General features: G+C 36.5%; 1 protein-coding gene across 2 annotated transcripts in view; it reads right to left on the bottom strand.

The window, feature by feature from the left end:
* Window positions 1-27,974, bottom strand: part of SCIN (scinderin) — a 74,902-nt gene that overhangs the window by 33,094 nt on the left and 13,834 nt on the right. For both annotated transcript variants that reach the window (XM_026003861.2, XM_072764432.1), the window contains exon 4: window positions 14,897-15,046. In XM_026003861.2, the coding sequence (XP_025859646.1) occupies window positions 14,897-15,046 (150 nt within the window). The remainder of the gene's footprint in view (window positions 1-14,896; window positions 15,047-27,974) is intronic.

Below are 27,974 nucleotides of genomic sequence, written 5' to 3'. Positions count from 1 at the left end.
ATCTGAGAATGTCTCTTAAAAATTTCATCTATTGTCCTAGCCAAGCCCTGTCACTCAAGCTTGGAGCCTCCCTGCCCCTCCCCTTCCTTCAATTATTTTCTGTAAATTTCCACTTAAAAGTATCATCATCCTTTAAAATGCTCCAGACTGAACTTAGCTTTCCTTTCCTTTTTTTTTTTTTTTAAGATTCTATTCATTTATTCATGAGAGACACAGAAAGAGAGAGAGAGAGAGGCAGAGACACAGGCAGAGGGAGAAGCAGGCTCCATGCAGGGATGGAAGGCATGGAGGGAGGGGTAGAAGGAGAAAGAGAATCTTAAGCAGGATCCACTCCCAGCACGGAGCCCAATGCAGGGCTCAATATCATGACCCTGAGAGATCATGACCTAAGCCAAAATCATGACCTGAGCCAAAAATCAAGAGTTGGGTGCCTAACCAACTAAGCCACCCAGGCTCCCCTTACTAGTTATCTCATTAATGAATGACCTTAAATCAAATCTTTTTTTTTTTTTAAGATTTTGTTTATTTATTCATGAGAGACAGAGAAAGAGGCAGATACATAGGCAGAGGAAGAAGCAGACTCCCTGTGGAAAGCCTGATGTGGGACTCAATCCCAGGACCCCAGGATCACGCCCTGAGCTGAAGGCAGGCACTCAATCACTAAGCCACCCAGGCATCCCTAAATAAAATCTTTGATGTGGGTTATTTTATATTTGTGTAAAACTCATGATTTTATTTGTTTAAAACTACCCTTTAATACCTAATACCCTTCTTATCTAAACCACATATATTGAAACTTGTTGATATTTATTACCTTTTATTGTGTATTACATGTCTTCAGCTAATGCTTCTCAAGTGCTACTATGTGCCATGCCAGGGACTTTGTAAATTTTGTTTAAAAGATGCTTACAGGAGCACCTAGGTAGCTTAGTGGGTTAAGTGTCCAACTCTTGCTTTCAGCTCAGGTCATGATCTCAGGGTTGTGAGACTGAGTGCAAGTCGGGCTTCACGCTGAGTGTGAGGCCAGCTTAGGATTTTCCTCTCTCCCTCTGCCCCTCCCTCCACTCTTGTGTGCTCGCTCGCTCTCTCTTAAAAAAAAAAAATTAAAATTAAAATAAATTAAAAAACAAAAGATGCTTATATACCCCTACTTACCAGACACCAGTCTATGAACATTAGATTTAACAAGTCATTTCATCTTCACATCAACTGGGCAGTTATTATCTCATTTGATGCTTCAAGAAACAGACTAACTTGTCCACAGTCATGCAGCTTACAACAAAGGACAGAGTCAGGATTTGAACTCTGGCTCCAGAGCGTATGCTCTTAACTAGCATGCTGTGCTGCCTCTGTAGCCACTTCAAAAGGGTCTTCACACTTAGTTGTGTAGGCCTGGTCTCTAGCGATAAAACAGAATTGTTTCATAGCAGAGATATGTACAGGGACCACTCTTAGTTCTCTCTTTCTGCTTAGAGCAATACTAGCATGTCTACTGGGCGGCACATATGCTAGTTCATCTGGTGACCATGCTCTGCCCCCCTCCCTCCACAGATGTTCTCATTTCTCTCCAAATCCTCTCCCTACTCCCCTTCTCATCAGTTCTGCCCATGCTGTGGGCATGGAAGGCTGGCAGAGGGAAGTTCTTGTGTCACATCACGGGCTGTGTGAGCAAACAGCTCTTCAAACAAGATAGGACAGTGTTCAATAACATGAAAGAGCTACCAAGGAATGTAAAATAAAACAACACTTCTTTACCCATGAAATTGTTAAAAGTTAGGAGGCAACTTATAACATCTGATGTTGGGAAAGCTTCTGTATTCAACCAACCACTCTGGTGAGAAGGCAAATTCTGGAAAGTGCCTAGAAGTAGGTAATAGAAACCCAAGAAACAGACCAATTATTTAACCCAATAATTCTATTCTGGTAGTTTATTCTAAGGAAATAATTAAAATACATGAAAGAATCAACCTAAAAATACATCACAGCATTTTACATATTAAAAAACAAACCAGGGCAGCCCTGGTGGCCCAGCGGTTTAGTGCCACCTTCAGCCCAGGGCATGATCCTGGAGACCTGGAGACCCGGGATCAAGTCCCATTATCAGGCTCCCTGCATGGAGCCTGCTTCTCCCTCTGCCTGTGTCTCTGCCTCTCTCTTTCTCAATCTGTGTTTCTCATGAATAAATAAATAAAATATTTTTTTAAAAAATAATAAAATAAAAAATAAAAAACAAACCACATAAATGCCCAACATGAAAGGGATTGATTAAATAAATTAGGGTGTATCAACAGAATGGAAAACTATAGAGACATTAAAATATAAAAATCATGTGATGGTCAAGAAATGTTCAGAATATTTCAAGTATAAATTTAGCTTGCAAAGCATTATCTACAATATGAAATCTTTCTTGTGAAAGCACAGAAATACATACATGAAAATGAAGATCAGGAAAAATTTAGTTACTTTTTTCCTAAAAGGTGGGACTTGAGGATATATTTTGTCTCTACTATGACTATGTATATTATGTAAAATTTCAATAATAAGCAGATATTTGTCTTTAATAAATAAAACTGCAAAAGCTTTTATTAAACAAAAAATACTGATATCTTGTTTTTGTATTTATTTTCTCTCCCCATGGAAGAAATAGTTGGCATTTCATTACTTCAAACACAGTAATTGTAACTCTTTTTAATTTATAATCTATCTTAGGTTTCTCCCTCAGGCTTCTTCACTCAGTTCATCAAAGCATAGTAACTATTCTTGATGGATTCCTAAATGCTCTAGGAATTTTAGTCAGAGAAACTTTTTGTTAATGTAAAGATCTACAGGTGGCCACCAGTGACAAAGAGGCCTTAATTTTTCATCAAGAAAGTAAATGATTCCAAAGGTCACGGGTGCTACTTTGTTATAGGTGTGGTATTAGCAGAAAAATGGGAGTATCTCTATCTTCTCTCTGTTTGTTAGTAACATAATGGAAGTGTTTAACAACTTAAGACACTAAGTACATTAGAGAGGTTGGAAATTTGTGGGAATATAATTTTATTCTATGCCAAAGTAGAGCTTTTGTTCTGCTGTTCACTCTTTGTCTTCAACAGGAGTTCAGTTCAAAATAATCCAGGAGATATTTATATTGAATCATTAGAGCAAGTACACCAGCTTGCTTTAGATTCACAATCCTCAAGCTTTGGGTTTTCTGGGTTCTCATGACATGGGTCTAGACCATCCTTAGGGTTCTGTGTTTTTTCTCTATGACCCATGGTGACTTTTTCTTTTAAGACATAAATAGGCCTATGTGTAAGTTCATTTAAGAAAGAAGGACCAGGAAGTTAAAAAAAAAAAAATGCTCTCTCTTCATAATCTTTACTTAATCTTCACATTTGCATCTGTCTTTATTTATTTTGAATCTTTTAGCCAGCCCCACCTATTGGGGATATGAAATTCCAACATTTCTGATCTTGCTCCCTCAAAATGCACTTTCTCTATTTTAACTTTCTACAGATAACTCAGGACGTTTGAACAAGTAAGTATTCAGAGTGAATGGTAGGAAAAGAAGGGATAATACATAGCCTGGAGGAAGAACAATATCTAACTTAAGACTCCAGATCACTCTGGATGAAAATGTTCCAATTGGTATCAAGTCCTCAAAGAATTTAACATAAAAAGTCTCATGTGCTTCTCAACTGTGATTTCAGCTGGACAGATTAGGAAAATGAGAATGAGAGAAGCTAGGAATTTTGCCTGAAGTCCAAGTCTAGTAAATAGTAAAGCGAGGATGCAAACCCCAGGCCTCCCAACTCCCCACAGCATAGGAGACATCACAGTCTTCTTACTGTTACCACTTAAATACAAAGGAAGCTCTCAGGTCCCAAGAGCTAATGTTTTAATTACCCAGAAATTCTCCTGTCTTATTTCCCTTCCCTAACTGGGGGAAAAAAAAAACTAGTAGTTGATTGTTAACATATGGTGAACAGAAATAAACTATAAAGGCAAAATATAGCCTTGTTATATTGCTTCTAAGTAATTTATGGTGTAAGTCAGATAAATATTTGATAACAGGGAAGACATACAGAGATATAAAATCACAGGCAATTCTCAGAAAAGCTATGACCTCATTTAGCTAGCTCCACCTAATCTGGATATGAAGTTCCAACATTTGCTCTCCTGATCTCAGTGGTGTACATCCCTGCCTCTGAAACACCTCTACTCCATTACTGATAAATCAAATAAAAAGGGTAATTTAATACATCAAGTAGTGGGTAAAGTTACTTTAGACTGAAAGAAAGCATATTAAGTACATGTTTGGATAAAAGATTAAAGTGGTTTATGAGTCTGCAGGAGAGGTTTGGTTATTTAATAATCTGGGCCAGGAGTGTCCAATAGAATTTTCTGTAACTGAAATATTCCACATCTCTCCTTTACAATATGGTAGTCATTAGCTACCTGCAACTACTGAGCACCTGAAACATGGCTAGCATAACCAGGTAACTGGATTTTTTATTTTACTTAATTTAAGTCAGAATTTAAATAGCCATTTGTGTCGGCCAATGCTGTATTTGACAGTGTACCTCTAGAGGGCTCAGGGAATGCTGTGGCCTTGGACAACTCACCATGATGCAGGTCTCATTCTTTGACAGTAGCATCAGGGTATTGGAGATCAGATTTAGAGGGTCCAATTTACAAGAAAGTTAACTCTTAAGTTATGGTAATATGGAGAGCAAGTTAAAAGTTACTATACAATGGAAAGCTGACTTATAAGATACTATAATATGGAAAAAGCTAACATAACTTATGTATTAAAATACATAAGCCAGAATGCCAACTTGTTAAATTAGAGCAGTTGTCTTAATTGGCTACATATTAGAACCATCTGGGGACTTATGATAACAAGTACTAAAGTCTGAATCTGAGCCCAAAATTCTGATTGAAGCCCTGGCACTGTGCATTTTCAAAGCCCTCTGGGCCTGGTTATGTGATATATTCACAATTTTAGTGGCATCAGCTTTGTTAACCTGGCTCATCTATCTCAACATCAGGACAGGTCTTCTAAGCATTTCTGATGTTGAAACAGCTTCTCAGGGAACTCTTCCCTGAACAAACTGTCATGGCCTGCAGTCAGGAAGCTGCCCCAGAGCAAATTTCAGGTAAAGATTTTAGCCCATCTACCCTTTCTAGGAATCATAAAATCTTTTTTTGTTTGGTTTGTTAAGCCTGAAAACCCATTTGGACATTACTATGTCCAGAGTGACTCTGTGACTTTGTTTCCACCCCTAAAATGGTCTAATAATTAATGCTATTCACAATCATCTTGATGATTTAGTGAAATAATGTATGTGAAGTGACTGTCACTGTACCTGGCATGTCGTGAGAACTCCCCAAAAGTTAGGTCTCATCCTTTCTCCACCTTTATATACATAGAATGAAACTTGCCTTGCTCAGAGGGTCATTCTCTCTCCTTGGCAAGACGTTGCCATTCACCTCTGTGATTCTTTGCATGATAATTTTACCATTGAATTTCTTGCCACATACCTCCCTGTGGACTTATGTTTACTTATTCACTTATTACGTGTTCATGTCTTGATCTAATGATGTCACTAAGAACTCCATATGTCTTGACAGTGCACCCTTGTCAAAGTCTTATATTTTAGATTTAAAACAAGTTGAAGACAGTTCTAAATATCTCTCTTCAAGCAAAACCTGAAGATAGTCTCCTATGCATCAGCAAAGGAATAATTAATAATGCTGAGAAGGAAAATAAGATCATCTCTTCTCTACAATTGAGATATATATGATACCATTAGTCTTTGGTTATGAAGCAGATACTCTGGTCTTCCCATCTGTTTCAATCATATCTCCCCATTTAGTCCTGTACATATGATCTTATCTTGGTGAGTCAGCATATATCAGTTACAGTTTATTTATCAGTAAGGTTTAGGTATGGAGTATCTATGATATATCCCATTGGAAAGGGTTGGGAGCTATAATGATTAGTAAGTTAGCTCTGGCCCCTGTCCTCAGTGAGCGGACGTGCTGGGATGCTAAAGGAGTTTTGCCTGTCCTTGCATTTACAAATGCCAGTATAGGCAGTGGCTGCTGGAGCAGTCTGCAGAAAAATATACTGAGGTTGCTTCCAAATTTAGTGAGGAAGTTTAACATGATCCACCAGTTATTACACTCGTGGACAAATAAGAGAAGTAGCAGGACACACTTCATTTGTTTTCAACCCTGTGAAAATAGTCTGGAAGGATTCTCAAATTCAGAGATGTTCAGAGAGTGTGTCTTGTCCAGAGAGGATTGGCAGCTTCTCTACGATTTACTTCCTTCATCCATAAAGTAAAGGTATAGAGATCCCATTGGTGCTCTGCCCATTTCACCTTGGTCTACCTCAGAGGTCATCTGTAGTTAATTTCTTAAAGATCTAAGCCCTCTGCTCTCTGTTTGATGGTATTATCTGGCCACTGAGCTGTACTGTATGTTTCCACACAAAGGAAGTCTGGAATTCTGGGAAGTTAACACCCAAAGAGTGACCCTCAGCCCATGAAGGATGGGAATTACTAGCTAAATCCTGCAGCAACCTCAACCACCTGTGGACTGATTCTGAAGTGTGTTCCATATAGCTTCTCATAGGGTCCCTCTGGGACTAGCCCCAGTTTCCCAGGGCAGTAAACTATGTATTTACAAAGTATTGCCTCACTTTACTCCTATTTTCTGCTTCCAGGATCATCTTCCAAATAACCACCTGCCCCCAAGTCCTTGTATAGCATTGGCTTTTGGAGGAACACAAACCAAGATAGAACTGATCTATCAAGTCTAAAGGGCTGTTGTAAGAATGAAATGAGCTCATTCTTGTAAAGACGATAGAAGAATGTTAGTCACATGATAGGCACTGGATGTTTGCTATGATGGTGGCTATTGTCACCTCCTCTGCAGAAAAAAAAAAAAAGTCACAAATTTGTTTCTTAGATTATGGCATTTCTGTGTTAATGATAAGAATTACTTGTATGATACAAAGAAAGCATAACTAGAAAGATTAAGGAACAAACAAAACTCAGCCTGCTAGTGAGCCACTTGCCTTTATCACCACAGAACAAGAACAAAAAGATGAGAGAAATTATGTCATCACATAGCAATAGAACCCCATGACAGTGAATATCACAGCAACTCATATTTAATTGTATTGCATTTGTTGCTTGCTTTGAGATAGTTTTTAATTAACGTATTTGTCTTGTCCATGCACTCTGTCAGACTTCATTAAAATCTACATTCAGTTGGGTTTGCTTTTTAGTTGCCAGTATTCATTGAAATTGGGCATTGGTAATTTAATTTCTCCATTATGCATGGCATAGTACCTCATTTCCCTGTATATCTGCATGGCTCTTATTTGTTTGCATGCACGTACTTATATATTTTAATATTTTTTTAACAGTATGTTTGTATTTTTTTCCTGACTAGTAGAATGTTATACCTACAACTAAGGATTGCCTCTTGGTTTCTACTGAAAACATACTGTATTTACCTGAACAAATCATGTTTTCCTGAAAAAGTCACTTTAAAATTCTTTTTTAAAAAGATTTAATTATTTACTTGAGAGAGAGAGAGAGTGAGTGAGAGAGAGAAAGAGCAAGGGGAGGGACAGAGGGGGAAGGAGAAGCAGACTCCCCACTGAGTGGGGAGACCAAAGTAGGGCTCAATCCCGGGACTCCAGGATCATGACCTGGGCCAAAGGCAGCTGCTTTTCAGTTGCCTGAACCACTTACGTGCCTCTAAAATCCTTTTTATAAATAAATATGTATATGTATATTTATACAGGCTATATATATATTCATATATAGATTAAGATAAGATAAATGATCTAAAATTGCTTAAAGAAAACATATTCTTACTGTTAGGTTTTTATTATATAGTATCACTAATATTATAAGAAACATGAGAAATATAAATAAGGAAAATTAAACCTGACAATCTAGTTTAATATTTATATTAGTTTATTAATTCCAATATAGACCTGTGGAGACAAAGATCTATCCTTCTATATAGTCCATCTGTCTTAGAATTGTACTATCTTATTTACAGGTCCTATCACACTATTCCCTCACTTCAGCTACCAACTAAAGAAAAAATTATCTCATTCAGAAATGATTGCCAAGAGGTATTAATTTGGGTTTGGTAAATAAAAGTGACACCTGATCAGTAAGTTCACAAGTCTTCATGTTGAACTTTGGTGTGACAAAGTGGAAGATTATTTGAAATATTATATTGCAGCATATGGTAAACTATACTATTACTGTATCTTATCTTTGTTCAGAAGGTCCTGGGGCTCCTGGGTGGCTGTTGTGTAAGTGTCTGACTTGGTTTCAGCTCAGGTCGTGATATCAGGGTCCTGGAATGGAACCCCACATTGAGCTCTGTGCTCAGTGGGGAGTCTGTTGGAGACTTTCTCTCCCTCTGCCCTTCCTCCCATTCATGCACTCTCTTTAAAATAAATAAATCTTTTTTTAAAAACCCAAAAATGAATATTTCAACTTCAACCACTGGATCAATTGGTGAGAAATAAAATGAGTATCTGAATTGAATACTAGAAATCCAAATAAAAGATTCATTAAAATAAATGACAACAATGAATGGTGCCTTGAACAGTGCCTGGCATACAGTGAACTATCAATAAATGGTATATAAAATTAACTCTGCCAAGAAAAAAAGAAAAGAAACAGAGCCATAGCACGCACAGTGTTCTTGAAAGCATTATAACCCTGCAGCATGGCTACTTGTCAGTATAATTCTTCAGATTTTGACCATGTACGAAATACCATGGCTGTAATGCAAAATGGAGAAAATGATTTAATTCCAATGCAGTAGAGAAAAGAAAAGGAGAAAAGTATTTTCTGGCCCTCTGATATTTTCTAGGCAAGACTAAACTGGAGAGAGTGGCAAACATGTTGAATCCTTTTAACTTAAAAACCTTGAAATGGTTAAGCCCATAAATGGACCTTCTCTTTCTACATGGCTCTCATAATAATGTTATTTCAGTCAATGAATACTGATGAGCACCTACATGCCAGACACCATGCCGCTAGAATGGGAAATTACAAAATCTTTAAGATATTGTTTAATTTCCCAAAAATTTACAAAAAGACCCTGGAAAATAAAGGAGGCATAAACAAGGAAACTAAAGCTATTTGAACAGCACACAAGGCTAAGTGTTTCTCTGATAAAATCTTTGTCTCCATTGTCAAAGTGTTTACTGTGTCTATTTACCAAATTAATATCTCGAGCTACTCAAATTTCTGCCCTTACAGAGCTGTGACTAACAATGAAATCTGTAAGAAGGCAAGAGATAATAGTTTACTGAGTGATTTGTATGTGTGTGGCTATTACAAACCCACAAAACAACCTTAGGTCTTACATTTAAGGAGCTCCAAATACCCACGTTTGTTCCCAGATGCTTTTAAAAAGCAATATGATTTTTATTTTTGTATTACTTTTCTATAGATCTTTAGATCCTTTAAAAAAATATTATATATTCATTGTTCTAAAATGGTCATGAGGGGGATTTTCAAAACAGCGCCCTATTTCTATACTTGGAGCTTCTATGGTTCATTTGATATTAGTCTACAAAGATAAATAGGGATTGATGTATCTAATCAAAGATTATCCCCAGAAAATAGTTCCTCCCACTATCTATAACATCATGTCAAAATGATCATGCTTGATTTAAACATACAATAAAATTTTAGTTAAAAGTTTAAAATGTGATCCCATGTAAATCCAATAAACCCAAGATTATTCTAGGAAACAAACATTTCCACAAAGAAATTTTAAGGAATGTTGACAGAATTCTAAATTTCCAAATTCCAATTTTTTTCTTTCTTAATCATACTTTACATGCTGAAATGTATGAGTATTTCAAAGCTTATTATTAAATGTTCAAAATCACTCCTAGTTTTACTTTTCCATAAATTTATACATAAGAAGTTCGGAGGCATTAGTAATGTGCACAGTCTTTTGATGTTAAGTTTGGGGGAAGAATAAAACAAATACATGGAGTGATTTCAAAAATAAAGCTCTATATGTGGGTAGTTCCTTGGAGTTCATGGGCCATATTCATTTTTAATCTAGTCATGAGAAGCAGCAGCACCGGGATGCGGGCCACAGCCAAGCAAAGTGGTCAAGGCCAGTGAACAGCCCTGTTGTGTGCTAGTCAGTGAGAGATGTGGGTTTTTGTGGTTACTGGACACTAAGTGGGGAGGTGACCTGACCTGGGAGGAAGGATTCTACAGATAAGGGTATCCAGCTTCAGCTCCAGAGAACATGTATTTTTACCACAGAATGAAAAGTTTTAGACCAGTTACTTATTTCTTACCATGCTACATGCTTTCGTGTACGTGAAAGTACGTGCTGCCTAATACATGGGAAGGTAAATATAAACAATCCCAAGATTCAGTTGCTGCTTTCCAAAAGGTTAGTTGTAACTATCTGTCTGCAGATAGAAGACTAGTAGAATATATGAGCTGCCCCTTATCTAAATATCAACTGTTCTTACATAAATGCAGTGGACTTTAAAACCATCAATAGTGTGGCTTTTTCAAATCTTCACCAACACTATTAATCAAAACATAGGAAAGTTTTTTAAGAGGTACTGCTATCCTCCAGAAAACAGAAAAACAAATGTAATGGGTTTCTGGTACCATGTAGCTCACAGCAAATTGTACTACTTATCCAAATATGAATGTGCAATGAGTTCGAGTTGTAAAGGTGACACAGATACAAAGGCAGTGCAATACCCTCCCTCAAGGAACTTAGAGTGGAAGTGATAACATAAATTTTATTTGGCAAAATACTTTGAAAAAATAGGACTAAAGTTTCACTGTTTGCCTAAATGAACATCTCTAAAGAGTAATTTAAGAAATATCTGCACTATTCAACTCTAGATTATACTCACAAGATGCTCTGCTGGGAACATCGTACATATCCAATCAACTTACCAAGAGAATGATTAAAAGGATTATTTTATTTTCAAGCTGTCAATTATGACTTATAATAAGATGAACACAAGTCCCATGTTGGGAGAGTCTTTTGGAGGTTAATCTAGCCTATTTGTTATTTTTAGACAGTCTAAAATATATGAATTTTATCATGAGAAGGCTTCCAATAGTGGTGGTATCCAACCATGCTTTCTGGTGTTTACGGACCCTCACAATCTGCTCCCACTTTCTGACTCTGTCTTAGCTCTAGTGTGTGCTTCTCTTCTCAATCAGATGACAAAGTAAGCAGTTTCTGAGCTTCATTGGGAACCAACCCAGTATTCAATAAATGCTTATTAGCTGGACATAATATGGTATTCCAGCTTTCCTTCCGAACTTCTTTATTTTTGTCCAGAATCTGAAACGATTGTGCATGGCTTTCCAGGGAGCCTTCACATTTTCATAAGAACAAGAAAGCTAACAATTAGCCATAGAGCAGTTACTTAAAATCTTCTGTAGTATTTTTGCTGCCAGTATTCCACCATGAGCATTTATAATTATTATAACTTCAGAAGTTCATTAAATCATTGAAAAAAGTCTTTCTGAATTAGAAAAATTAGTTGATTTTTGTTCTCATTTCAAAAACTTGCCTTTTCTGCATTCTCTTTTTGTTATCTACCAGATGCTGTTCTTTAAAAAGTGAAAGTCTATAAAACAGTTAAATTATTGACCTTAGCAATTTTTCCTGAGGGCACTTTTTTTAGCTTGCCTCCTAATGTTTAGAGGATAAATAGGACCAATGAAGAAAGTCTAGAACCTTAGGGTTAGTGACATATTTAATTCTCCTTCACATTCATTGTTTGTTTATTTTAAATAGGAAAAGAAGAGCAAGAAAAAAGCATTACATAATTAATGAGCAGCTTTTCCTGGTAAATACATTTACAGTGAAGAAAAAACATGCACAGGGTAAAATGTGGCTTTAGTTATAGGCTCTAGTTAGTTCCATGTACAGGATAATTTTCCTATTTAGAAATAAGAATTTTTAAGAGTGCTAAAGACACAGATAAGAGGCTGAACACACACCCTATTTCCCCACAGAGTCTTGTGAATACATGCTCTCTCCCAGTCCTGTCTGGTGAGTGCCCCCTATTACTCTCCAGGCTGTTTTGGTTTGAAGGATTAATTTATGACCATCCTAGACATAAGCCATATTAAAATTTTATGAACATTACAGTATGAACGTAATAGTATGAAAAGATAGCTGAAATACCAAGAAATAAAGGTGAATTCTCCAAAAAACTCTCAGAAAAAGTATTTTTCACTATTTATAGTGAAATGTGTTGATGTGTTAGAAAGACACATTCTGAATATTCCACATCGAATATGGAGTAATGATCCATATTACTGCCTCTCTCTCTCTCTGTCTCTCAATAATAAATAAAATCTTAAAAAAAAAACACACAAAAAAATGAAAATCCCCTAACATAAAAACATCAGATTTTACATTAAGGATGATGCCCCTTATCTCTATTACTAATGTTTTAAGATCAAAGTTATATTTTTACAATTTTCTTCCTTAGGTTCGTATTTCCTTTTTTTTTTTTTTTTAAGATTTCATTTATTTATTCATGAGAGACATAGAGAGAGAGAGAGAGAGAGAGAGAGAGAGAGAGGCAGACACACAGGCAGAGGGAGAAGCAGGCTCCATTCAGGGAGCCCAACGTGGGACTCGTGGGACTCGATTCGGGTCTCCAGGATCAGGCCCTGGGCTTAAGGCGGTGCTAAACTGCTGAGCCACCCGGGCTACCCTGCATTCCCTTTTAAATTTAACAGTGTAATATATTGACTGCTTAAACTTTTTTTCTCTCAAAACTCTGAATGAAATCCAATAAGCAAGCAAATGTATACACGCAGTAGGTGCTAAGCCTGTGGCTTCACTTTCTGGAACAGAGTACAAACGACTTGGTAATTAAACACAGAAACTGCCAAAGAGACAAGGCAGGATCATAGATCATTGGAACCCAAAGGGACCACAGAAGCCGCTGTGTCTAACCCTGCACTTTACAAACGAGGAACAAGAAACAACAGAGGTTAAGGGACTTACTTGGGACCCAAGAGGACAGAGGAAAAGCTAGTCTGAGAGTTAGGACCCCTTCACTACTCCACCAGGATGAATCTCAGTCCTCAGTCCACTCTTACCAAAGCATAGTTATTGAAAGGAGACATTACAATCAACTAGAAATGCATCTTATTTATAGATTTTTGCTTCCAAATATGAAATTTGGAAGACTTAAGTGGTGATTAACTCTCTACAACAGAGGCCTTGAAAGAATATTAAAAGTTCAAGAAATTGTTTTGAAGTTCTCAAAGTGTAACTTATTAGTGATGTTATTATGACTATTGAAACCCAGTTAATCCCTAATTTTGCTTTGTTTTTTTTTTAGTTGGCCTTTTTTACCTGATTACAAAAGGAAAACACACAAAAAAATAAAAAATAAATAAAATAAAATACATATCTATTATAATAAATTTTGAAAATATAAGGACAAATAAAGAAAAAAATTACAAGGAGTCATATGCTAGGAGTCAAAGACAATACTGGTAATTCTGGCAATATTTCAGCATATTTCTTCCCAGATATATATATATGAATATATATCTATATGCCTACCTACATATAAACTTACATATTAAGAATATATAGCTATATACTGACCTACAAACCTACACACATACATATTATATATAAAATTTTATATCCTGCCTTTTCTCTTAGCATTTGACCATGAATATCTTCCCAATGAATAAAAGTCATTTCTAAAACATCACTAACATGAAAGTCGTGTTCAGTGGTTATTAAAATACTAAAGTTTAAAGACATGACAATAAAATGATCTCATATAATTTTTGATCACTGGATTATATAGACTATTACTATATCAAGTAACTCTAACACATAAAATTTTCTAAACCAAAGTTATTAAAATCATGTTTACAAGAGAGTGGTTAGAAAAACTTAAGTGCAGATACCTAAAGTCCTTGAGGAAAATGTGACATATCTCAAGAAATGAAAACTCACAGGGATACCACCTGCTACTATTAAGGCAGGAAGATTCAAAATGATATTATTGTAAAGTAAATCTTGACAAGGTTCTGTGAAGTCAGGTGGGAACAGTTAGTGCCTGATATACCACAGGTGTCCAATAAATACCGTTGAATGGACAAATGGGAATCAATGTACCAACAAGTATCAAGACAACTTGAATATGATTATATCCTTGAATCAAAATCTTAAGGGAAAATATAAAATATATACACTTAGGCACTCACTTCAGTTTTCTTAAAGGGGAAAAATTGGTTACAACCAAATGTACAAGACTGACATAATTGCTAAATAAATAGCAAAGGTATAAAGAGCTGTGGAGATAATTTTCAAATTAATTTAATAACTATACTAAAACCATATGCACCTTGCCAATAATTCTTAGTTTAAAATTACTGAAATATTTAAAATATTGGTATATTTATTCTCTTGGAATAAGATTTTATTTCATTCTTTTCATAAAATAATGAATGCTGAAATTGAAGACTATCACTGTATTAAAAAAATATATATTCAGAGGCTCACACGAATAAACTATTTTCTTTCCAAAATATGCTCTTATGGTCAATGCCAAAAGTGTTACCCATCTGTCCACCTATACGACTGATGTTGGGAGTCAGAGCTTCCTCCAGGGGTCATACCATTGGTGAAAGAAAACAGTCACGACTTTCTATTTTCTCTGTATCATGACTTAGATAACCTTGATGTTTCCCCTTACTTAATCTTAGCCTAGCCCCAGTATTAAAGAATTTGTTAAAGCTAAAACACACACACACACACACACACACCCTACTTAGAGTGGTAAACCTTCAAAAAACAACACAAGTCACAATACCCTTCTGAGCTCTGATGGTTCACTTCCTTCTTCCACCACAATGAGTTGAGATCTTCCTTTTCTTTCATTGTCCCGAATGCCAATGGCAACCTGGCTTGCCTTCAGACGCTCGTATTTGTTGCACGAGGAACCACACCATTGGTAAATTTCCTAAAAGAAAGAGGCAAATCTTTTAACCCAGAAATAGGTGGAAGACATTTAGCCCTGTTGTAATACCCAAGGTGATTAATTAGGAAAAAACAAAAAGATATAAAAAATAAAAGCCATCTCTTATGGAGGCATATATAATTTTATGTATTTATCTCTCATTCTCTATCCTGTTGCTTTCAGTTAGCATGATAAAGTAACCATTTTTTAAACATAATTTATCTCACCATTCTTTGTGTATAATCCACTCATTACAATTTATGAAAGTAAACTAGTACGTATTACTTAAATTTAAAACAATAATTTTACCATACTTCAGAAAGGTAGTCAAAAATCTACTCTAGTAATACACTCTTGATGATTATAAAAACTGATCTAACACTTTTTGTAAAGCAATTTAATGAATCTTATCAATAGCCATAAAAAGAATTAAAACCTTTGACCCAGTAATATCACTATCTGGAGTTCATTTTAATAAATCACTCAGAAAAATTAGGAAAAAGCCATATGTATACAGATTTTTATTGCTATATAATTATATTAGTGAGGCATTGGAAAGACATTAAATGTTCTATAATAGGATAATAATTACATATCACTATGATACATAGAAAAAACAGATACTTAATATCAAAGTTATATTTTGACACAGAAATCTATAAAAATAAAAACAAAATAACAGTTTGATGTATTCTAAAATAAACAGATTGTATTAGCTGCAATTTAGATTAAAATAATGTATATTTTTTGGTTTGGGTACACTGTTCAGAGGATACAGAAAAATAAAAGAATAATAAAATATCTTCCCCATTAAATGTGGTCTTAATGAAAGAAAGAAAAATTCAATGGTACCTAGGCTTGGTGGGGGCATGGAAATGGGTATTATCACATTCTATTTGGGTTGTATAAACTGGCAGTCTTTTTCTAAAGAAGTTTGGTATCATATCAAAAAATTACATATGATTTTAGGATTAGGAAATTCCATTTCTGGGGATTTATACTACAGAAATATTCAAACATGGTATACAAAAACAAAGAAAGCAAAACAAAAACCCCACAAATGTCCATTAGTAGGGCGTTGGTTATATACATGTCATTATATGGAGACTGCAGATTGTTCTTCGATGCCTAAAAGCTGAGAAAAGTGTTTAAATACTGACACAGAAAATCATTCAAGGTATACCATCAGGAATAAAATAAAGCCACAGAATAATCTAGTTCCATTTAAGTAAAAACAGAAACATAAGCTCTATTTCTGTGTTTGCAAATAAAGATTTTTAAAGATACACAGTTTTAACAGATGGAGAGAGGCATGTATATGTAGAAAGTCTTCAAATTTTATCTAGGTTAGGTTTTTTTTCTTTTTTTAAGATTTTTTTTATGTATTTGGCAGAGTGCGTGAGCACAAGCAGGGGGAGCAGCAGGAAGAGGGAGAGGGAGAAGAGACTTGGGGCTTGATCCCAGGATCATGACCTGAGCCAAAGGCAGACACTTAACCAACTGAACCACCCAGGCGCCCCTCTTTTTTTTAATGTCACATTTATTAGGTGCCTATAATGAGCTAGATGTTGGGGACAGAGAAAAGAATAAGAGAAAGCTAGCAAGGAGAGATTGACATAGAGACAGCTAATGCTAATAATGTATTTTACTTGTACTACACTTGCTTTCAAAACCACATGGTTCATGCGGTCCGCCGTGGAGAGGTGCTTAAGCGTAGTGGTTAAGTGTGAAGGACACAGACCAGGCTACAACTTACCAGCTGTATGATCTTGTGTTTGCAATTTTTAAAAGAGCACGTCAATTAACAACAGCAAAACAAACAGCGCCCAAGCATCCAGAGAGAATAGCTCTTTTCTCTGATGATAAAACATTTCTAGTCCAGTCATTTCTTTATTCCCAAATACTTTACTGATTGCCTAAAACAGGCAGGCTCCCTTCTAGGCCCTGGGGGTTCAACTTTGAATCACACAGGCCTAGGGTAGTCTCTCTGATTTCCCCCACCCTCTCCAGGTTCCTGACTCACCTATTCCATACTCCTCTTCAAGAATAAAAGAGGCATTTTAGAAATTCAAGTCTTTATAAGAGATATAATAAAAAAGACTGTGCGTCTTGCAATTCCTTTCACTGTAGAATCTGAACTAGTCTACGTGGTCAATGGGGTGTTTCTTTTCCATTTTGAAAAGAATGGTGCACTGCCATTGTTTTCTCTCTCGTTTCTTTTCTACATCTGGATATCTGAATATTAGATTCACATTTTGAATCAATCTGAATACTATGCCCAGGTCAGCAGTTACAAAAAGTGAGAACAAATGGTTCCCAGTGATTAGTCAGGGCCTATAACTGTGCATTAAAATCAGGTGGTAGAGTAGGAAGGTGATTTTTAAAAATGCAGATACCTGAGCAGAACCCTGAGGGACTCTCAGGTGTATTCCCGGCAGCCCTGTTTTTTGAATGCTCCCCAGAAGATCCTAGCACTCAACTCAGGCTGAGAACCCCTGCTGGTGGCCTTGAGCACAGTGCAACTGGATGGCATTTACAGAGAATCTGTAACGTCTAATTATCCAGGATAGCCAAGCACGCTACTCTAAGTATACCTAGGCTTAGGCTGTTAGCTCAGATATCTTTCCTATCTTATTCCAGGAGATTTTGCTAAAAATTCTCTTCTCAGTAGGTCTGAGAAGGCAAACTTCCAATATTTGCATGACAGTGAAATATAGGAGGTAGATCTAGATTTTTAGATTTCTCAGACTTGTTAGCAACTTTCACTACTGACTTGCTCTGCGTTTATGTAATTGTCCAACAGGTGTTTATGTTCTCCTCACCTCAGCTGTATAAATGACCTCTCATCTACTTCAAAGGGGTTATATAAAATCACACGAAATTTTATTAGCTTCTATAAAGCATTATGGAAGCTTGGTAAAATGTGTTTAGAAGAGAATTGTAGATAATATTTGACTAACACAATTATTATTTAATGTAGAATTTTACAATATTCCATGGATCCCAAAATATTTTCTATGACATTACCTTGGGTTGGGAGTTTTTATGTGCAGTATCAGTTCACAGGTAACTTCAATTGTAGAAAATACAATTTTCTCACCATTACTGACAGACCTCAGTTTCTACTTTTAAAACAGCAAAAAGAACAAAGCTGGAGATCTCACAAGCCATGATTTCAAAGCTACAGTAATCAAAATACCATGGTGCAGGTACAAAAAAAGACATATGGAACAGAACAGACAGCCCAGAAATAAACCCATGCTTATATAGTCCATTAAAACCTATAACAAAAGATGCAAGAATATGCTTTGGAGAAAAGACAGTCTCTTCAATGTGTGGTGTGGAGAAAACTGGACAGCTGCATGCTAAAGAATAAAACTGGACTACTTGCTTATGCCACACACAAAAACAAAGCCAAAATAGATTAAAGACCTAAATGTAAGACCTGAAACCATTAAATTCCTAAAGGAAATCACAGGTGGTAATCTCCTGGACATCAGCCTTAGCAACATTTTTCTGGACATGTCTCTTCATGCAAGGGAAAGAAAAGCAAAAACGTGTAATTGGGACTACATCAAACTAAAAAGCTTCTGCACAGTGAAGGAAACCATCGACAAAATGAAAAGGTAACCTACTGAATAGGAGAAAATATTTGCAAATGATATATCCAATAAGGAGTTAATATCCAAAAACATATAAAAAGCTCATACAACTCAACACCAAAAAAACAATCTTATCTTAAAATGGGCAGAGGACCTGACTAGACATGTTTCCAACAAAGATATACAGATAAATGGCCAGCAGACACAGGAAGACATGCTCAATATCACTACTCATTAGGGAAATGCAAATCAAAACTACAATGAGATATTGCCTTATCCCTGTTAGAATGGTTAGAATCAAAAAGAGAAGAAATAACAAGGGTTGGCGAGGATGTGGAGAAAAGGGAACCCTCACTTGATGGGTAACTTTGTGCAACCACTGTGGAAAATGGTATGGAGGTTCCTCAAAAAGTTAAAAGTAGATCTACAATGTGATCCAGCAATTCCACTCCTGGGTGTTTAACAAAGAAGAAAAAAGAAAAGAAAAGAAAAAAGAAAACACTAACATGAAAAGCTATGTACACTCCATGTTCAGTGGAGCATTATTTATAATAGCCAAGCTATGTAAGCAAGCGACATGTCCACTGATAAATGAATAGGTAAAGAAAACATACACACATGCACTTATCATCCAGTCATACAAAAGAATGAGGTCTTATTATTCGTGACAATATGGATGGATCTAAAGGGTAGTATGGTAAGAAAAATAAGTCAGACAGAGAAAGACAAATATGTGATTTCACTTAAATGTGGAATCTAAAAAAATAAAACCCACAAACAGAATCACAAACACAGAACAAACTAGTGGTTGCCAGAAGGGAGAGGGGTGGGTAAAACAGGTGCAGGAAATTAAAAGGTATAAACTTCCAGTTATAAATAAATCACAAGAATGAAAATTACAGCATAGGGAATAAACTCATTAACAGTGTAATAATGTTGTATGGTGACAGAGGGAAACTGCACTTATCCTGGTGAACAGTGTGTAATGTACAGAGCAGTCAAATCACTATGTTGTACATTTGAAACTAATATAGCATTGTATGTTAACTACACTTCAATAAAAAAAATTTTAAGTAGCAAAAACATATCTAGGAAATGCTCATAAAAATAATAAAACTGTTAAAAGCAAAATGTTCCTTTTTAACTCAAAGATGACCCAATTACCAAAGAAAGTGTTACAGAAAATTTCTTAATTGGGCATGAAAATGAATGCTTTGTGTTATATTTACTCTTTTATTATTTTCACTTAATTTTGTGCTATATATATAAAAGTGATGTATTATCCTATTTCCTAGACTTAATTTTCAGGGGTTAATTCAGACAAGAAATACAATAAAATGTGGACTTTAATTATAAATTGCCAATAGCCAGAATTGTTTAAAGAGTTATATTAATTTAAAAGCCCTTTTCTTTGAATGCTCCTTCAGTATTTCTGCAAATATATTCATTCAATTATGGCAGCAACACATTAAAACATGCTTTAGATTTTAAACAGAAAATCTGTTTAGATTTTAAGTAGAATTTTAGCAATTCATTAAACAAGTAATTTAAATTCTATCATGGGTGGATGATGTGGTTAAGACATCTCATTTTAACAAAGCTCTACTGTGCTAAATAAATGTGTATAGTACTATTAATAAGCTGTACTGCCAACACTTACTCTATTTAGAGGTAGTTGGTTAAGACCACTTCACCACTCTGTATTTCCTTGAATACAAGGAAACTCTGTATTCAATTGGCCCTGTGCTTGAAAAATGCTCCTATAATTCAACTTACCTTGTTTTTCGGATAAAGCGAATTAAAACAAAATAAAACAAAACAAGAATGCTACACAGAGCTAAAAAATGCCTGAATTGATGTAACAGGTTGATACATATTATTACAACAAAAACTTATCATAAATGTTTCATTTATAATACTTTAATGGGGATTTAGGTAAAAATTATTTTGTAAATCTGATTTAAGCAGATGAGACCCTGAAAATTATAAAGCAAACATGTTTTCAGAGAAAGCTATTTACCCTCTAAGATGCTAAAAAATTTAACAATTCAACACTACATATTAATAATACTTAGGGGCGCCTGGGTGGCTTAGTGGTTGAGTGTCTGCCCTTGGCTCAGGTCCTGATCCTAGGCTCTAGGGATGAGCACCCCCCCCCCCCCCCCCGCATTGGGTTCCCTGCAGGGAGCCTGCTTCTCCCTCTGCCTATGTCTCTGCCTCTCTCTCTCTCTGTTTTTCATGAATAAATAAATAAAATCTTTAAAATAAAATAAATAAATGTTATACTTATTCGGGGAGAGGGACAAAACCCCAGTCAATATACACTCAATTCAGAATGAAATTCACTTAAACTTTGGCCAAAATTTATTGATGTACATGTTGCCCATGAACACCCTGTAGTTGAAGATTGTGAAATTATAACTATTGTATAATTGTATAAATTATTTATATATTGTATATTGTATTTATATCATTGTGATTGTATAATATACAGACTATTAAAGGAAAACAAAATCATTATGGATAACTGGAAAAGTAAATAAGGGAATAAAGAAAAATCTGTTACGGATTTTGCTTGGACCACCAATAACCAGAAATAAAAGCCAGTGAATGATATTTATGGAAACAACCATACTGGGGATAGACTAGAAGTCTCTAAAATTTCCTTTAAACTATGTGGTCAGAGTTAACAAGTAAAACATCAAAGTACAGCCAAACCTCATTTGGGGGCAGGAAATTGAGCAGAAATAAAACAATGCTCAAGGACGCCCTTGGAGGGAAGCAAGATTTCAGAAGCTAAGTTTAAAGGAGGACCTAGAACAGCCCATGTGATGTTGACTCATAACATGTGCAAAGAATTCAGCATAGACCTGTTACCCTTTTGTTCTTTTCTAAGTTATTTATTCTAAATACATTTACAATTTTATAAAAGGAGAAGGGTGGCCAGACCTCTTCCTCTCCCTTGCCTCTACTGGCTTTACTTTTACTGTGTTTATTTCTCCCTTAGCTCTAGTTAACAAAATATAAAAGCTCATCCAGATATCCCTCTCTGCTGGAGACTCTCTAAGCATGACTTAAACACCATCATGACTTGTGAGATACCTCCAGGAATTTACCTTGTTCTATTTTTAAACTTTAAACCAGGGTGGGTTTTTTTTAGTTTTTGGATGAACAAGAGTTTATTTACAACTCATTTTGTTGTTGTGCAAAGCCGAACCAACTCAGTATCATTCAGTGATGCATATATGTATTTTTATAAACACCTCTGATTATAGAATGGGAGATGAATGGAGTGGGTATGCATGGCCACTAAAGGCTTGGTGACTGGAGAGGAAGGGATTGCATGTGAACCAGGGCAGAGCAGTGGCAATGAAGAAGACAAGAATCAAAGGATCCCTAGAAAGTTAAAGCCTCCAGAATTGTCAACAATGCCATTGGAATGTGTACTGGAAGACAAGGAGAGGGGGACATGACTTGGACCCTTCTAGCTTGGCTGCTGGTAGTGATGTCACTTACCGGGACCAGGTGACAGTTTTTGGAGCATTCTTTTTTTTTTTTTTTTCTTTTTTTAAAGAGAGTGAGGCAGAGGCAGAGACCTAGCAGAGGGAGAAGCAGGCTTCCCATGGGGAGCCCAATGTGGGACTCGAACCTAGGACCCTGGGATCACGACCTGAGCCAAAGGCAGATGCTCAACCACTGAGCCACCCGAGTGCCCCTGGAGCATTCTTTTCATAGGGATAATGAGAGTTAGTGAAATCATGTTCTTTATATTCATCAGAGTATTTGGAAAATCAAAGAAGTTTTAGTCGTATTTCATCACAATTTCTGGCAGCCACATGAGTTGGTGACTTAACTATTTTTAACTGATCTACTGGTTTTTCAGATGTGTAGATCCCTAAATTTTTTCAGATCCCTAAATTTTCCAGTACCTTTAGATAAAGTGACCTGGGGTAGGGACTAAAAAGTACTCACACCAAAGTCCCATCTCAAAACTTTAAAATCAGGATCTTTAGGGATCCTATCACATGGGCATTGGTTATTTTAAAAAATTCTTCCTAATGATTCTAATGTGAAACTATGAGAATGAAAACATAAATCCTAAGACCTTGGGAGGTGTCTTTCCTAGTGCTCTCATTTATTTTCCAACTGTAACGTGTCTGTGTCTTCCTTCCAGCATTTCCTACCTTCTACCTTGTCATACTCCGGGCTGTGCATGTGTGTGTCTGTGCCTCTCGTCATTTGATAGGTAGGACCTAGAGGTCAAAAACTATCTGGCTTCCATCTTCATATTCCACCACTCAGCACACACTAAGTGCATAATAAATACCATTCATCCCTACTTTTATTGCAGGGTAACTTTAAAGATTTACCATTATTATCTTTTTTCATTATCTTTCCTTTTTGTCTCAAGGCTTTCTTTCCCCTTACAAATCTAGTGGAATGTATAAAGACAAATTTATTCAGAACAAAGAAGACTTTTGGTCACTTTTTTGTTCTAAAATAAGTATTTTTAAGTCATAGCAGAAATGAAAGTCCAAAAGTCAACATAGGTTGAATTTATTTTTTAAATTTTTAAAAAAGATTATTTATTTATTTGAGAGAGAGAGAGAGAGAGAGAGAGAGAGAATGCACAAGCAGGCAAAGGGAGAAGAAGAAGCAGACTACTCACCAAGCAGGGAGCCCAAAGCAGGGCTTGATCCCAGGACCGTTGATCACAACCTGAGCTGAAAGACATTCAACCTACTGAGCCACCCAGGCACCTCAATATAGGTTTAATTTAAAATAACCTGGACTTTGTTAAAGCTTTCTGAGGGAAGGAGTAAGGATGCAGCAATTTACAGAAAATTGGTCTTGTACATCAAGAACCAGAGTCTTGATCTTAGGGGCTACAGTGTATTGCAGGAACCACACTGAAATGTCAGAAGACTGGTTTTTCAATTCCAAGAAGAGAAAATTATCGGGATTACAAGAGAATGGGAAACTTGATCAGATATAATTAATCTTTGAGAAGAGCTCAGTACATTTCCCTCCAACATGTTTGTCATATATTCATCTGTGACCCTGAGCATTAGAATAGAAAAACTGTGGGCAGTGTCTAAGCATCAGACCAATGGGCACTGGTACAATATGGGTACAGTGTCTTCACAATTGCATGCAGTATGGGAAAAATAAGTCAGAATTCCCAAGGGGCTATCATAGCGGCTAATACAACCAGAAAGGGTCTTGGGATGCCTGGGTGGCTCAGCGGTTGAGTATCTGCCTTTGGCTCAAGGTGTGATCCCAGAGTCCCGGGATGGAGTTTCGCATCGGGCTTCCTGCGAGGCGCCTATTTCTCCTTCTGCCTATGTCTCTGCCTCTCTCTCTCTCTGTGTGTGTGTCTCTCATGAATAAATAATAAAGTTTTTTAAAAAATAAAAAAAAGAAAGGGTCTTGCAATGGATAAGTGGACATATCAGAAAACCAAAGTAAGGCCAATGATATTTTCTATCACAAGTCTTGGGACCGAGGCCAAAGCCCAAAGCTCAAGAATGAATGAAATGGCCGAGCTGCAAACAGACTCACTTCCATTCTCAACCCAGTCCTCCATCCTCCAGCCATAATATCACACACATATCCCCTGTACCTGAGAGATGAAAAAGGGGACAGGTGGGATAAGCTTGGATTGCATTAATGATAAACAAGGTTCACCTTACTAGAGCAAGATTATTTTATTTTTACCCCTTCTGTGAAAATAGAAGCTCCACTATGAACTCAGGTTTAGCTATAGGTGAAAAAAGAAAATTGTATCTCTATCCACATGACTGCATGAGACTGTATGCTTTGTGCTGGACAGATATACATTTGCTGAAACATCTGTTGAGTGAGTATAAGTTCCGAACCTTCTACTAAGGACAAAGTGAGTGAGTAAGGCTAATAAATGAATGGACAGGCAATGTGGCAAATGCTCAGGCAAGTCTGCAAGGTGATAGGAAATATGAGATAATGGCTTGCCTAATTCTACAGGGGTGCAATGTGGGACAGGGGAAGGAGGGAGGAAGAGGCCAAGGAACACATCATAAAAAAAGCAGTATCAGAGTTGAATATTTAAGGAGAGGATTATCAGATGCATACCAAAGAAGCGATACAGAGCAGGAGTGGATTCTCTGCAGAGGAAACAATGTATGCAAAGCAAAACCATGATGACTTGAGGAAGAGAGTAGGCCTAGCAACCAACTGAATGGGCAGCCCTTGGGAGAAGTCATCTGGATGACTTCTAGATTTGGAGTTTGAGGTCTGAATGATGGGTAGCTCCATTCAACATAAGAACAGTAAGAGGAGAAGCCATTTTGGAATGAGAGCATGAAGTTGATGAGTTCCATTTTTATTGTTGAGTTTGAGGCTCTTGTGATACACACAAGAAATATCTGGGAGGTAGTCGGAAACACTGACAGAGCTCAGGCAAGAGGTCAGAGTGAGACTATAAAATTAAGATTTACTGATGGGTGAGTAGTTCAAGTTTTGGGTGAAGAGTAAGTTTGCTCAGGAAGAATGTATAAAGAGACAATGACCAAAAGTGGAATCCTTAAAAAAATAAACAAACTTGAGGAGGTGGGCAGACCATGCGAGAAGAATGAGAAAGAATGGCTTGAAAGGGAGGAAAAGCAGAAAGCCAGGGGAGGAGTGAGGCTGAAGTAAAAGGAATAATAAATAATGTCAATTGCAGCACAGGAATGGAGTAAATAATGAACCAAGTGTCCACTGGATCTAGCAGAAGGCATTGCTGCCATAGGATGGACAGATGCAAAGTAAGGGTGGGAGTGAAAGTCAGAAATGTGGGTTGCAGACCAACATGCAAATGAGGAAGTATAGACTGCTGTTTTCAAAGCAGGGAACAATGAGAGAGGGGGCTATAGGTTATAAATAGCAAAGTGAGTGGGGCAAAGCTGCATAACTGACCAAACAAGTTAACAAGGAAACGGAACATGCCCAACAGCAATTAGTAACTCACCACAAAAATCCCTCCTCCTGTGAAATCCAACTCTCCACTAGTGGCTGGCTCGGACACATATTTCTAAAAGAGCTCTACATCCCAAACTTTGAGCTTCTTGACTCTTTCTATTATCATTCACATTCTGTAGTTACTGATGGCTTTGCTGCATTATATTTTGAGGTGACTTTGTTAGTCATTTCCACAACTACCTCAACTACCTCATAGCTTTAAAAATAGTGAGAAAATGATTATCAATAAATTCACCAACATTAAAATACACTGCTCCAAGTCACTTCAAAGATTTGGTAAATTCCAAATTGCTAAGATTGAGCCATGTTCCGTATTATTTTCTGAGAATACACTAAACATAAGATAGCTTATCCAAATCATCCTCTAAAATGTTGATGATTTCTTATTTTCAAAGTGATTAAATGGTTAATTTTATAATCTCATACTTTTAATTGAGGTGGTTACAGGGTCCTATCTAGGAGATATTGACCGTATTTTCAAATCCTATAACAGGGAATCCCTGGGTGGATCAGCGGTTTGGCACCTGCCTTCAGCCCAGGGCGTGATCCTGGAGCCCGGCATCGAGTCCCACGTCAGGCTGCCTGCATGGAGCCTGCTTCTCCCTCTACCTGTGTCTCTGCCCCTCTCTCTGTGTCTTTCATGAATAAATAAATAAAATCTTAAAAAAAAATCCTATAACAGCATATGTTTCAAAGGTATATGGCATATCATATTAATGAGAGTGATTGTTGATCAAAAAAGTTGACTTCCTCAAACACAAACAAAATATAGGATCTAGGTTATATCCATAACCTTAGTTTGGGCCAGCTGGCACTGGTTGGAAGAGAACTTTGATGTCTGACCTACTTTTTTCATACCTGGATAATAAAACAAACTTGAAGAAATTGCAATGGCTTCTTTTTTTACTCTCTGATGCAAAATTTAGTTATTACATAACCCAATAACTGCTACTGAAATATTCTGGCAGAGAAAATTTTGGTCTCATATCCTTCTTTGTTTACTGTGTCACACCCCAAAAATAAAGTCTCCAAGGTAATTGCAAGATCTTATCACCATTTAGAAATTATTGACAACATACCAACTGGTTAAAGGTTAGTAACACACAAAGAGATCACGTGAATAAATGAAAGTGTAATAAGACTGCTTGAATCCTACCAGGGTATCCCTTTATGGTACAGTATGCTTCTATAACATAAGAGATAATCAACTATCTCTGCAACAAAATCATTCCAAATGTCTCTAACCAGGCATTAGAGCAGGAGACAACTTGAAAAGTCATTAAAGGTAATTAACTATATAAAATAAAGGTGATTTACTATTAAGAAGATAAATATCCGTGAATCTCAAAATAAAGGCTCTGTCCCTAACATATGAGCCTGTATTTATGGGTCATACTCCCATGGCAGACATCACCTATGGGAAGACGATATGTCAGTGGAACTACAATCTGCCTACCATAGCACCCAACTATCTAAGCCATTGTGGAAGCTCAATACTTCATTAACAATACTACATTTGGAAGCTTTTAAGCTAGATTAGACATAATTCTGAATTGAGCAAAATCTGAAACTGTCGCAAGATACTCTGTTAAAAAGCCATACCATTTTATATCCTATCAAGTTAGCTTAGGGTAGTGAAAAGAATGTAAGTAAACTAAGAATAGAAAATCCCACATCAGACCGAGGTCACCACTAAACCTATATTAATGCAAGCGACTTGCTTACACCCTCTAGGCTTTTTTTCTCTTGTGAAACCATTACGACAATTGTCATTTCCAGATGTGACTCTGTGTCAGAGGAGACTGAATCATAGTCAGCTAAGGGTAGAAGTACCAAGAGAATCAGAGGCGAGATGAAAACAATGAGGAAGTTAAGGCTTTGGAGAGGTTAATGGCTTGCTCAAGATTAAAGAGTAGGTGGTTAGAAAGCTGAACTGGCAGTCATTCACAGTAATTAAAGAGATTAGTGCATGTGTGGAGCAATTTACATTACACATGAAAAGTTATTTTAAGAAAGAAATATGTTCAAGTCATGGCAGTGATGAGTTACATTATCAACGGGAAGTGTCTCTTCTGTTTAGGGGCCCCAAAGATCATCTCATCAAACACTCGACTTTTATAGACAGGAATCTGAGATTGAAATCAGCTTGGATAAAAAAAAAAAACAGTCTCTTTTTTCTGTGAAAAATACTATCTTATATGTTACATTATCAAGGGATAAAGGGCTATAAAAATATAAGTGGTTGAGATGAATGTTGAGGTAGATAATTATTATGCATAGGCTTGCGAGATTCCGGATGCTGTAAGTGTTTTTGGAACTGTGTGGCTTGA

This window comes from Vulpes vulpes, chromosome 7 (assembly GCF_048418805.1).
Source record: "Vulpes vulpes isolate BD-2025 chromosome 7, VulVul3, whole genome shotgun sequence".
Lineage (NCBI taxonomy): Eukaryota > Metazoa > Chordata > Mammalia > Carnivora > Canidae > Vulpes > Vulpes vulpes.
This window is presented reverse-complemented; position numbering and strand designations above follow the sequence as displayed.